General features: G+C 22.8%; 5 protein-coding genes across 5 annotated transcripts; 2 read left to right on the top strand and 3 right to left on the bottom strand.

Moving 5' to 3' along the window:
• Positions 1–2,481: 2,481 nt before the first annotated feature.
• On the top strand, positions 2,482–3,624 carry PBANKA_1033700 (conserved Plasmodium protein, unknown function; the record flags this gene model as incomplete). Its single annotated transcript, XM_034565439.1, has 2 exons — positions 2,482–3,345; positions 3,565–3,624. 2 exons carry the CDS (start codon positions 2,482–2,484, stop codon positions 3,622–3,624), a joined length of 924 nt encoding a protein of 307 aa, XP_034422136.1.
• Positions 3,625–4,216: 592 nt separating this feature from the next.
• Positions 4,217–5,233, bottom strand: PBANKA_1033600 (tRNA-dihydrouridine synthase, putative; the record flags this gene model as incomplete). Its single annotated transcript, XM_034565438.1, has 1 exon — positions 4,217–5,233. The coding sequence occupies one exon, from the start codon at positions 5,231–5,233 to the stop codon at positions 4,217–4,219; it is 1,017 nt and encodes a 338-aa protein (XP_034422135.1).
• A 1,220-nt stretch (positions 5,234–6,453) lies between these two features.
• Positions 6,454–8,144, bottom strand: PBANKA_1033500 (WD repeat-containing protein, putative; the record flags this gene model as incomplete). Its single annotated transcript, XM_034565437.1, has 2 exons — positions 6,454–6,503; positions 6,596–8,144. 2 exons carry the CDS (start codon positions 8,142–8,144, stop codon positions 6,454–6,456), a joined length of 1,599 nt encoding a protein of 532 aa, XP_034422134.1.
• A 962-nt stretch (positions 8,145–9,106) lies between these two features.
• On the top strand, positions 9,107–12,391 carry PBANKA_1033400 (aldo-keto reductase, putative; the record flags this gene model as incomplete). Its single annotated transcript, XM_034565436.1, has 1 exon — positions 9,107–12,391. The coding sequence occupies one exon, from the start codon at positions 9,107–9,109 to the stop codon at positions 12,389–12,391; it is 3,285 nt and encodes a 1,094-aa protein (XP_034422133.1).
• A 523-nt stretch (positions 12,392–12,914) lies between these two features.
• PBANKA_1033300 (conserved Plasmodium protein, unknown function) lies at positions 12,915–13,696 on the bottom strand (the record flags this gene model as incomplete). Its single annotated transcript, XM_034565435.1, has 3 exons — positions 12,915–13,059; positions 13,179–13,563; positions 13,645–13,696. 3 exons carry the CDS (start codon positions 13,694–13,696, stop codon positions 12,915–12,917), a joined length of 582 nt encoding a protein of 193 aa, XP_034422132.1.
• Positions 13,697–14,684: the final 988 nt, after the last annotated feature.

The following is a 14,684-nucleotide window of genomic DNA, read 5'->3' as shown; positions in this document are numbered from 1 at the left end:
ATGGAATATCATTTGAATTGTAAACAATCGTCGTGATGATCGCCCCCAAAACACATAAACAATTCTAATGCATAAAGGAATTTCAATTTACAAATATGCTATTAAAATCGATGGAAAAATAGTGATAAAAAACATGAACAACTCATGTAAATTTTTATAAATGGCAAGTATTCTAATCCAAAACCGGAAAAGAAAAAAGAGCAAAAAAAAGTGAAATAAAAATATAAGCTTAAGTCATTATTACATAACAATCTGTATATAGATATAATATATATACATATATTCAGCAGGCCTTATAAACCTCTCCTTTAAAAAAAAAAGAAAAAAAAAATTTAATGCAAACACCAAATGTAAGATATATATATTCACATACTATCGTATTTTAACAAATTCATGCCTAGTATGATATGATGATGCAACATATGGTAAATAGATATTTATGTGAAATTATGCATATGCGTATTATCAAGCACACGCTTTGAATAAGGGATTTTAATATAAATATAAAATTAATGATAATATATAAATGAATAAAAACTATATTTCATAATCTCCTACACGTAAAATCATGATGGAAATCACAGTAAACAAATGTACAAAAAAAACGAAATATAAAATTATAATCGTAAAATAAGTAAAAAAAATGTAAGATAAATTTATGAAAATAATTGTAAATAATAAATAAGCATTCACTTAATATATACTATATTTATTTATATATATTTGTAATATTAATATAATGCAATTGGCTATTTGCCCTCCAATTATGTGTGACGTTACACTTTTATACATTCATAAATATAAATATATGTTCATAAAGAATTGTACAAAGCGGTATGCATAAGTTTGTCAAATGTTCCATATACTAGAAAATGCTATAAATTCAAAAAAAATGGATAAAATTAAATTTATTAAAAATAAAAGATAAATAAAATATTATAGGATACAATACTATTAATAATAATGATTATTATATAAAGTATAAAAGACGCTTGTTTAATTTTGCTCTTCATTCGCTTTTTCATTTAAATTTATTGATATCCTTTTTTAAATACTATTTTAACGATTAATTCATTCTTTTTCTTGATAGCATGAATTTATATATATGCCCCAAAGGAAAATAAACAGAATAAGTTATTGTTTTTTATTTGTTTGATTATTTTTTCTCACATTTTTATATTTCTGAAGAAACTTTTATGCAATACACAAGCATGTTGCATACTTGTATTAATTTGCTAAATGTTTCAAATTTTTTTAATTCTATATTTTTCATATGTTAATGCTTTGTGGAATGAAATTTTCCCTTTTCCTAGGGTTAATACAAAATTGAAGGAATACTACAATTGTTATCGTAAGTATAATACAAATATATATATATATATATATATACACATATATTCTCCATCGAGTTTATAATTTCCTTTGCATAGTCCTATCATTTATAATTTGTTGATTTTATCATGTAAAATACTTTATAAACGAATTTAAAAAAAATTGCTAAATTTTCGCTTTACCACAAAACAATAAAAAAACTTTAAAAAACGCACAAGTAGTCAAACCTCAAAATTTAAAGATTAAAAATATTTATTTTAGACTTTTAAATAAAAGAAAAGGATTAATGCATCATTCCAAATCACAATTATTCTTCATATTTTTATTGTGAAAGATTAAAAGAAATGGACGAAATGTTTATATGCATATCGACTATTTATTTTATTAAAGTGTCTTATTTACAGATACTCTCCTTAAAACATTATATTCCGATAAACACAGGCTTATCGTTTTTAAATAAATTATTTTAAATACATTGAAATTTCTATATTTTTTTTTTAATAATAAAATTACTTAACTTTTTCAGATATAAAAAGCACATTTTTTTTATCATTAAATGATATAACGCATATCCGTATAAATAATGGTCTTTCTTTTATGAGTAATATAACATTTTTTCTAAGTTATAACAATTATTATATGTCTAACATTAAAACGCATTTTGAATTTTTCCCTATAAGTATGCGTAGCATGCTTATTTTATATTTAGTTTAAACTATTATGCTGTCGAAAAATTATAAATATGACACTCCATTTAGCAGTGTATTCATATGAATATAATTCGATAATAAGTTCATATTTTATGCTTATTAATTTTTTTTTGTATAAAATATTTGAAATAATACACCTCAACTTTTATATATTAAGAGTGATTATGTTGCACATTTTTCCGCATATTAAAATAACCCTGAAAATATATTGGTATTCCTATATTAAAAATAGAAAAAATATATCAAATAAAACAAAATTGATATAATTTTATAGCTAATATCATACAACTCATTGTATCAATATTCTTTCTTTAAATGAATCACCACGTACCTCGCTGTTTAATGTATACCTTTATGTCCCAACAAATATCGGCTCATACGCAGTAATAATATATGCATATAAGTATATATATATATATTTCATGAGTATAAACTCAAAATGAACAAGTATATGAGCTCAAGTAGTACAATTTTAAATAACAAAAGAAATGCTAAATACGAAATAAAAAAAATAACAACCGAGCAAAATTATGATATAGAAGAAAACAAAAACCCGAATGACAAAATATATAATCAAATAAAAACGAATATATTAAAATTGGAAAAAATATTCCTGGATAATGTCCTTTTACAAGTTAAGCGGAAAAATATTCCAGGAACAAAAAACTCTATTGAAAAATCAGCAATAAATGAATTAAATAAATACAAAAAAAATATAGAACTTTTAAAAAGCAAAGTAGGTATAGAAGATAACACAAACAAAATAGTCAAATTAGAAAATAAATTAAAAGAAAATGAAGAAGTATTACAAAAATTAAATAATAACAAAGAAGCTTTAGAGAATATATCCAAACAACAATTAAAAGCTATTGATGAAATATGTCTAAATGAAACTCAATTATCAATACAAACAAAATATGAAGAAATTAGACAGCTAAAGGAAGATCTAGTCAAATTAAAAAGTGTGTATATGGAAAATGAGCATATTTTAAAAAAAAAACAGGAACAATTAATTAACGTTGATAGCCAATTAAAAAAAAAAATTATTTATATTAAAAATGCAAAAAACTCAAACAATAATAATAACATTAATAATGCAAATAATAATAACAACAGTAGCGCTAACAAAATGTTGTCAAGTATACAAGTTCAAACACTCAAAGCCCAAATTGATATGATAAATGAAAATATAAATAATGATACCCAGATTTATGACCAGAAAATCCAAAGCCTCGAAAAGAGTATAACATCCTCGGAAAATGACATTGAATTTTTAAACTCACAAATTGACGAAATAAAGAAGGTATTGATAGCAAAAATATACATATATATCCTATAAAATTAAATATATATAAGTGTGATAACTATAAATCAATTCATAAAAAAAGTAAAGTTTTTGTATATATAGTTATGAATATATCACAGGAGTTTTTACAATATCCATGAATAATTATGTATCCACTACTTTATCGATTCTTTATCAATATATTATGCGTTTCATTTTTACTTTTTTTATATGCAGAACATTGATAACATACAATCAGACATAAAAAAAATGAGACGCCAAAAAAAGGAAAAATAACTTTTACTAAAAACCCATTTTCACAATTTTCGGATAAACTATGAGACCATGTTATAAGTATTAAGATAACCAATAATCTAAGGTGAAAATAATATATACACACACATATATATAAGCATATAAATATATGCGTTTGTATGGTTTACTAAAAATAGTTTGATATTTGACAAAAGTTTTCTATTAAGATTTTTTTAATTATACGTAGCGCGATAATAAATTTATTTTGAAATAATACAAAAAAATAAATAAATTGCAAAAAATGAGCAATGTATTATTTGTTTTAGCTTTTTTATTTATTATTTTTTTTAACTTAAAAAATTTTAAAACGAACAAGACAATATTAAACAAATTGTAAATTAATTAATAAACGAATCGATAAAATAATTATTAAATGGTTGTTTAATATAGTAGATGTTTCATTTCTAATAAAAGGCAAAAAAGGAGTTTTATTTTTTAACAAGGATAAGAAAATAAAAAGTTTTTCTTCAATTAAAAATTTGTTAGGATAATAAGAATGATCCACATATATTACCATCTAAATTGTAAATTTATATATACTACTAAATATTCAAAATATATCCAATATTAATCACTAATTTTTTCTGTATCTTCTATACCAACTATGAGGAGATTCAACTAAAGAATTTTCGTTTCTTTTTTGGTTTAACAAATCTCGAAAACTTAAATAATCATTTATTGAATGACAATTATTTAATAAGTCTCGTAAATCGGTATGCACAGTAAAATACTTATATAACATTTTAAATAAATGACTCTTCAAATATTTTGTATTTGTTTCATATTTTAAAAATAGGTCATAATATTCATTAACTAAATCTATAGTATTAATATTTTTATTTGAAAAAAAACTTGGTTTTTCTAATAATATTTCCGCGCACATCACTGCATCTGTTTTTGTATAATTTAAACATTTTTCTATGTCTTCAAAATTTTCAATAGAACCATTAGCTATTATAGGAATATTTAATCTTTCTTTAATTATTTTTATAATTTCATAATCACACTCTTTAATATTTACACCTTTTTCTTCTTTTGTTCTCCCATGTACAGTAATCATTTTTACATTCCGACTTTGTAAATCGTAACATAAATTTAAAGTTTTTTGATAATCATTATCTATTTTCCGTATTTTACAACTAATAGGAACATTACAATTATTAGTAATATCAGATATTAAATTAACAACTTCATCATGTTTATGTAATAAAAATGCGCCATAGTTCCCTTTTTTTGCTATTTGCTGAGGACAACCTAAATTTATATCAACACCATTTACTTCATCTTTAATATAATCAATGGCTCTTAAAATTGTTGATGGATCATTTCCACAAAATTGAGCTATTAATGGTTTATCTTGATCGCATTTTTTAAAATAACCTGTTCTATATTTACTATGTTCAACAAAATTTTTGGAATGTAACATTGGGGTAAATGCAAGGTCACAGTTATAATTTCGGCAAAGTAATCGAAAAGGTAATTCACTTAAATCAACCATAGGCGCTAAAACATACTTAGGATTTCCTAACGTTTCCCAATATGTTATTTCATATTCCTTTTTCTTTACATTCTTACTTTGTTCTGTATCCATTATCCATTATATTTTAATATTATCGATACTGAAAACAAATTATTTGATATTTTACCAATTTAATTTCGTTATCTCAAATATTTTCACAGTATTATATTTTATTTCGAATGCTATTTTTGTTGCTACTAAATGTTCAGCTATTATCGTAAATCCTGTGTTGATTATGTGGCACAAAAAGGTATATATAAATATATATATATTTATTTATTTAATATAATTAAATAGATTGATGCTGCTATTTTATTTTGTTCATTTAGGCCGAATTATACTTATATGTTTCAATGATGTTACTTTTAAGTTTTTATTTAGTATAACATTTTATTAAATATGTATGGTATTTATAAACTCATGCAACACTTGTTCGCGTCATCTACTTATATTTTAAAGCAAAAAAATATATATTATTCTTTATAGTTGTAAAACTATTAATATATTTAAAAATATCAATATTATTATATTTAAAAGTGAACAAATTTCAAATTACTTTTCCAGTATGTCCCGAATTTATTTTGTTAAACAGTAAAACTTATGTATTCTTATTCATATTTTTTTAAGTCGGATATAAAAAACAATAAAATAATTATAATAAAATAGTAACAAGGCAACATTTAGAATATAAAAAATTGAAAAAATATATTTAAGAAAAAATAAAGTTAGAAGAATGCTAACGTAACATTCAAAATGTTTTATTTTTAATTTGTTTAAATGGTAACATCGTGATTTGTCATTTGAAAATATGCATCTTATAACTAATATATGGATATATAATGGATGTTGTAAGCCATTCGTCAATTTTATGCGTATCATTTTATCTACCCATTGTTTATTTATATATTCCATTTCGCTAAACAAAGATGTATAAGAATACTTATACAAGAATTATGGGCACAAATATAAAAATTAATTTCAAATATTCAAAAAAAAAATTATACATAGGCATATATTTGTTGTGTATATACCTTGCATAAGATGTATTTCAAAAAACTTAATTATCAATAAAAATGAGGTAATAATAAAATACATTAATGAAAACAAAAATAAATAACACATGCTTGCATTTAACTGACCATGGGGAAATAAATAAATTAATTAAATTCGAAAAAATGAAATAAGTTGATTTAAAAGAAGGAAACAAATTGAAAATTGTAAGGTGGCGAATTAATTTAAATAAGAAAAAGAGAATTTGACAAAATGTTATGATATATTTAACTTTGTTATAATTAAAAATTATCTTCTACTGTGTGCTTCCAGTGGTTTATTAACCCAATGTCTGCAAATTAAAGAAATACAAAATAATAATAAAATAATATGCATAAAATATATAAGCATTTCTATGAATGAGCACATGCGTTTAAAACTCACCAATTTGTTCTCCATCGGTAAAGAAGGGATGAGGAAAGACCGTAGGATCACCATTAAATTCATTTTCTTCATTTAAGATAATTTGATTTAAATTCCCATTATTTCGGTCAACGTAAAATAACGAATTTTGATTATTATTATTATTATTATTTGTAAAAAGAAAAGATAAAGGATAATCCTTTAAAAGGTAAAATTTAATTTTATCTTTATTAATTTTAACATGTTCTTTATCCGTGCTGTTTATATTTAATGGTATAACTAATATTCCTTTAATGTTTTCTATAGATATATATATGGATAATGTTTTTTTATTAAAAATCAACATACCTACTATAAAATTATATTTATCTATATTATTAGAGTTATTAAAAAATAATTTTAGTTCGATATATTTGGATAAAAAGTTATAATCAATATATAATGAGTCTATTATTTCTTTTGTTTTAATATTCCATAAATATAAATATGAATCTGCTCCTGACGAACAAAATATTTTTTCATTTATTAATGCAAGAGAAGTAATAAAAAGTTTGTGATTTAAATAAAAATTATATATTTTATTCAAATCTTTATTTTTTAGTATTCTTATTTTTTCATCTCTATCTCCTATTATTAAAAAATTATTGTCATAATATAAAGATACAACTCCAGAACTGCAAGTTATGATTGGGTGTAAATAATGATGATTGTTAAAACATTCTTGATAATGTTTTTCTAACTTTTCTTTTATTTTATTTATTTTATTTTCATGGCCATTGAATATATTGATATTATTATTATTATCATTTTGTTCGTCTAGTTTTTCGTCACAATTTTTATTCTCTTTCATATCAATTTCATTTTCGATATTATATGATTCATCTGAATTATCGTAATTATTTTCCAAAATATGTTCAAAATCTTTCATAAAAAATAAATCTTCATCCTTTATTTCAATATCATTCAAAGAATCAATTAAATAATTCAATTTTATCGTTATACTTCCCTCTGGTGATGTATTATTATTTTCCTTTTTATAAATTTGATCGTTATTTGTATTGATTTCGCTTAAATTATTATCTTTAAGACCCCCATCTTTCAATAATAATTGGGTGTTACACAAATATACATCTCCATATTTATCAATAAATAATATTTCATTTTTTTCGATTTTTTCATCCCTAGATTTCAAGAAATATGCCTTAACAATTTTCTTTTTGTGCACAATTTTATAACGCACATTCCAATTGTCATCATAAATTATGATTATTTTATCATCTCCTGTTGTTAAGAAATATTTACTATTTTCGTTTACGTCTAAAGATCTTATAACACTTTCATGTTCTTCAATTTTTTTGATATATTTATTTTCTTTTATGTTAAAAATAATTAAACTTTTTCCTAATCCATATATTATATTATCATTATGGAAAATTATAGGCGAATTTGGAATACTTGGGTAAATATATTTTTTTTCTTCTTCACTTATGTTTTCAATTTTTTTACTACAATCCAGAGAATTAAAATCTTTGGGTCTTTGTCTCTTCTTCATTTTTCTTTTATCCAACATGTATATATATATATTTCTTTGGTATATTTCTTATTTTATGCGAAATGTTTTTCACTTTCGAAAAAAAACGAAATGCCATATAATACTCTAATTTTTTATAATTTATATTAAAATAAGCAAAATTTGATGATTTGTTCAAAAAAGGTATTTAAAAAAACTGATAAATATGACTACAATGACGTTATTTGTTTCTTTTTTAGGGATTTCGTTTTATGCTAATTTAGAGGGGATATACATAGATTGACTATATTTCGCTATCTTTCGTTTGAATACTACCACATGATATTTATTGTTGTATGTTGATATATATTGTTTATTTTATATATTTTTTTACTTTTATATTTTTTATAGTTTTATTTTATTTATTATTTTTTTTTTTTTAAATGAAAACGATATATTAACAACATTCATCTTCCAATTCATTTTTTTACTCCGACACCTTGTTTGGCCTTAAAATTTAAACGCATACATTTTTAATTAAAGTTGGGAAAAATAATTATAATACAAAAAAAATGAAAAAGAAAATTTTTATAAAATCAGTAAAATTTTAACACATAATTTTCGATGTGTTTAAATGATAAGATTATATTATATTATATTTTTTTTCTCTCATTTCCATTATGTATCCTTATTAAATTATATTTAAAAGAAGTTGGTGTTAATATTAATCTATAGTATGATCTAATAAATTGATTTTTTCACAATGAAATTATGAAAAAAAAACAGAAGAAGCATAAAACACCAACATAAGAATTGGAATAGCAAATAAGCTAATTCGATAACATAAATGTATGGTGAAAATATGCACTATGAAGTTATGCACGTTATGTAGCAATTGGGGGAAAACTAACACACATACACCCATAGGATTAAAAAAAATGCATATAATAGTGAAAACCTAAAGAATAAATCAAACCGAAAAAAACAATATGTCAAAACTCTTTTATAAGATATAAATAATAATGAAAAACAAACGGAAAATCCTCTTAATATTACTACATTCTTTGGTATTTTTTGAGGTTTTATTTTGTTTAATAAAGAAAAGAAATTATTATAATACTGTATACACAAAAGGAAAGTACACTACAAATAATTTAAAAAATTCCAAAATAAATTATAAATTAAGTTATGTTAATTTTATAAAAATATTCAAAAAATGCCTTGTTAAAAATTATTCTCACTATTTTATTCGTAATACTATATTTCATTTTAAAAAAATTCAAAGGGATAAATTTATTACCGTTAAGAAAAGGAAAAACATATCAGTCTTTTCCTCCTACAATCATATTAAACGCATTAATGGGGAATCTGTAAAATTATATCTCAAAAAAAATAATGCAAACGGGGAAGATTCGGAAAGCGAACAAACAAAAGATGATGAGCAAAGTGACTCTAAAAAAATAAAAAAAACAAAAACATCAGAAAATATCAAAACAAAAGCTGTGAAAAAAACTAAATCGACAAAAAAAAATAAAAAAAAAACTGCAAAAACAAATAAAAATGATAAAAAAGACCAAAGTGATGAGGGAGAAAACAAAACTGATGAATCCAAAAATAAAAGAAAAAAAAGCAAAAATACAATAGTGGATGAAATAATTTATGAACATGAAACAAACACAACAAATGAAAAACCAAAAGAAGTATTGGAGAAAAAAAAATTGAAAGGGGCTAAAAGAAAGAAATCTAGTAACTTAAGAAAAACAAAGCAAAGCGAAGATAATATTGCCCTCGAAAAAACAGACGAAGATTTTGACTCTGTAAAAGGAAAAAGGGTACAACAAAAAGAAGCAAAGAAAAATGAATTAAAAAAAAAGCGAGATATTGAGGAAATAAGTGATGAAGACTTTGAAGAATTTAATGATGATGAAATAATACCGGAAATAGATGATCTAGATCAGGGGGAAGGCACAAAAGCATACGAAGATCAAATGAAAGAAAATGAGGAAAGAGATAAGAAAATTGAATTCATAAAAAAGGTAGAATTCTTATTAAAAGAAGATAATGAAAAAAATCAAAACTTGTATGAAGAAAGACCAGATATAGATAAACTTCGATTTTCGGAGAAGCCAACAGTAGGAAGCGAAGATTTAATGAATACTATATTAGAAAATATACACAATAAAAAAGATGAAAAACAAAAAAATTCAAATCCTATCCCCGATTTTAAAAAGAAGCATTTATTTTATGAATTATTAAGAATAAGCAATTCAAATAGTTTTAAAACACATAAAATATATACACATAAAGATCTAATATATGGAATTAAATATAGAAAACTGGGAGAAAGCAATTTATGTGTTAGTGAATTATGTATAGGGACAAGCATGTATGAAAATGATAACTTTATAAGTAAAGATGATGTAAATGTTTTATTAAATATGGCTTTTTATGAATATGGAATAAATTTTTTTGATATTTGTGAATATGATCCATTTCCTTTTGACCCTGATAGTTATAAAAAAAGCAAAAATAAAAATATGAATTTATTTTTAAAAGATAAAAAAAGAGAAAATATAATTATTAATTTAAGAATGTGCTCATCAAGAAACGTAGATAGAAATACTCATGGAGATTTTTATTTAACATGGATTATGGATGGCCTAAAAGACGATAAACCAACATTTTATAATATTGAGGAAAGATTGGATAAAATTTTAAAAAATTTAAATACAAGTTATGTTGACATATTGACTATTGATATTCCTGAGAGATATGTTCCGAATAGTGTCATTGGAGAAGACACATATATATGGGGTCGTGAAACGGGTAATGACACAAATAGCGAAGCTTCCACAATTTCAATAGAGGAACAATTTGAAATTCTTGAAAAACTTGTCCTTAAGGGGAAGATTCGGCACATAGCAGTGTCAAACGAAACAGCATGGGGAATATATGAATGGTGCAATTTAGCTAGAAAAAAAAAATATATGAAAATAGTGTGTGTGCAAAATTTATATAATCTGCTACATAGAAATGAAGTAGAATCATCAGGATTAGTTGAAATGATATTAAGAGAAAATTATAATGTCCCATTAGTTCCATATGGTTTATTAGCAGGGGGGATATTAACCGGTAAATATTTAGATCCAGAAAGATATCATACAGTAGGCCCCGAAACAGTATTAGGTGATGATCAATTAGATCATGAATTAGATGAAACACGAGGCAATAAACCAGAAGATTATGGTTTTTTATCATATGGACCTAAAAATGGTACATGTAATAAATATCCAAATTTATATAAATCACATAGATGTATATGGGCACAAGATGCTACAGCGGAATACATGAAATTGGCTAGATCACATGGTATGACGCTATCACAATTAAGTCTAAGTTTTGTTTATAGTAGACCATTTGTTGCATCATCTATTATAGGTCCTAGAACAATAGGACAATTAAAAGATTCTATTTTATCACTTAATTATCCATTATATCAGCATACACAACATGACTTACATGAAATATTTTTAAGATATCGAGGATGCACAATGGATGGTAATATCATATTAAATAGCTTAGAAGATCCAAATAAAACAAGCCAAAATGCCTTTTACAAATCTGCAAATATCCCAATTTTAAGTGGTGGTACTCACTGGGATAATTACCCCCTGCCATTTTTACCTAAACGTTATGAATATACAGATTTAAAAGAAGAACATGATAGAATAAAATCGACATTTGGATTAAATGATGAACCTGGGGATTTTAATTTTATTAATTCTCGTATATGGATAGAAAGAGAAAAAAAAAAAGGAGAATATTTTGCTCTAAAAGAAAGTAATATATTTAAATGGAATAAATTAAAAATATTTAAAGGTGTATTAACAAAACTTAATGAAAAAGAAAAATTAATTTATGATACTAATGATTTCCATTTTTATTATAAAAACAATACTGTATATATAGTTCCTACTGATGAGGAAATGGAAAAGTTTTATCAAAATAAAAATAAAATAAAAAAAATATTAACTCAAACAATAAATGATACCCAAGAATTATATCAATACCAAGAACAATTAGGAAAAGATTTTCCAGATATTTTCAACAATCTAGATATTGATTTAATCTATAAACAGTTAATAAATAGACACAATATTAACCCATTAGATAAAAAACAGTTGGAAGAAGTTTATAACTATATCAAACTTACACCAGAAGAAAAAAAAACAGAGGATTTCTGGTACATATATCAGTATAATCCTTTCGACAATTCCTTTGGTTTCAGAACAGGAAGCGAACCATAATAAAAATACACTATTTGAATTTATTTTATCTGTATATCTCTACAGATTAAATTGTAGGGAATAGCCAAAAATTTGTTTATTTTCTACCCTATATCAGGGTTACAATTTTGTTCACAAGAGACGAATTTACCTCCTATTTTATCACCTATGATGATTTTTTATTCATCTTTTCAAAATGTTTTTTTTAACATCTCAAAAATTTGAAAGTTTTAAAAATTATAAAAATATTGTTAACTTCTCAAATTTGTAGAGTATAACATTTTTTCTGTATATGCAATTGAAATTTTTTTATGATCAACGTTTTTTTTAAATTAAATAAAAAAATTAAATAATAAAATATAATAATGATGATAACAAAATGAAGATGCACATTAAATTATTTGGCAATTGAAAATAAAAAAATAATAATTTTTCATTACAGTCACAATGTAAAGTACCAAATTACTTTAATGATATTCATTAATATACCCCATTAAAAAAGGAACATATAAAAAATATCAATATTTTTTTATCCATACATTATTTACTTTTTTTTCGTGTTATAAACAATGTTATTAGAATATCGGCCTAATTCCAAATTCGGTATGCCTGAATTTATTTGTTCTATTTCTTCTTCGCTCAAAGTTTGAGATCCCATTCCTTCAGTTAATTTCACTTCGTCTTCACATCTAAAAAAATACATATTAAAAAATTATATAAAAGACACGCATAAGTACAGAAATAGACTATTTTTATTTTATTTTATTATTTTATCATTTTATTCTTTCATAGTTTTATTTGATATTACATTATGACAACGTCAGAATCATATTTGCCTCTTTTCATTCTCATTGGTTTAGGGGTATTTATTTCGTCATAGTCAGGTTTATTAGTATGCACTGTATCAGAATTATAACTTATGCTTCCATCGCTTTGTTCTGTTATATCATTATCGTCGTCATCGCTTTTATCTTTCAAAATCAATTTGTCATTTTCGTCATCACTGTTATTTTCATTTTGTTCATTCTCATTAACTTGATTATTTTTATAATTTGAAAATTTTTTTCTATCAAATATTATTAGTTTATTATTTTTAAAATTAACAAAATTATTGTTTATCGAATTATACTTCCTTACAAATTGCGCGAATAAATTCACTTTCTTCAACACATTTTTAACACTCGGCTTGCTACCTACGCATTCAAAATGATGAAATAATTAAAATGATTATAAAAAAAAAGAACAGTCTAATGTTTATGTCTTTCAATGATTACATGATACTATAACTTGACGAAGGTAACCAAAAGTTGTATTGATGATTGCCATATATTACAACACGAAAAGAAAATTAGTAATAATACAAAAAAATTATAATTTATTTATTGGATGCCTTTTTTTCCTCTTTATTTTTATATTATTTTATTTATTAAATATTATTTTATTATGTAGTTATCACCATTTTATATATTCATATATAATTTTCGAATTTATATTTATTCCAATATTATGTAAAATTTACTCAAATTTTTATAAATATAAACAAATATATAATAAATTTTTATGATATATTAAAAGCGTGTTAATTCCTATTATTATAAATTTTTAATATATTCTGCATATTTTGTACCGTTCTTTATTAAAATTTTAATTAAAATACACACTTTTGTGTCATTTTTTCTATATCTTTAAAAAATGCAATAAAATTGTTCATATGAAATTTTATTAAATAAATGAGAAAGAAAAAAAATAATATTTTAGGTATAATTTTTTTAACAAATTTTCTATCCTCACATAATTTAATATACTTTATTCGTATAAAAAATGTTTTTTTTTAAGAAAAATCTTTGGCAAATGTGTAAAATCAATTACACAAAAATGGTTTTATAAAAAAACTACAAAGGATAAAAACATGAGTTTTTGGTATAATTCTGGATATATCATACTTTAAGATTGAAAAAAAACTTAGAAATTAAGTCCAGTAAAATTAGTGGGGATATAGGTAAATAATAAACAAGAAAAGCGTAGATTTATTAGTATTTCACATGCCATCTTAAAAATAAAAACGGAAAGACAACATGATGCCCTTATGGAATATGTGTATTTTTATATGATATAAGAATAATAATACAAAGAATAATTATTATAAATTTCAATTTATGTCTTTTAAAATAATTAGCACAATTTAAAAAATTTCAATCATAGAGTATATATACAATAACACCCTTAAATAATAGTATATAACTGAATATATTCATTTATTGTGTAACAATTTTCGGTATAACCTTTTAAAATTGTTTAATTGTTTTGATGGGGA

Source organism: Plasmodium berghei, assembly GCF_900002375.2.
Source record: "Plasmodium berghei ANKA genome assembly, chromosome: 10".
Lineage (NCBI taxonomy): Eukaryota > Apicomplexa > Aconoidasida > Haemosporida > Plasmodiidae > Plasmodium > Plasmodium berghei.
The sequence above is the reverse complement of the archived record's forward strand: the minus strand, read 5'-3'. Positions and strand labels throughout refer to the sequence as shown.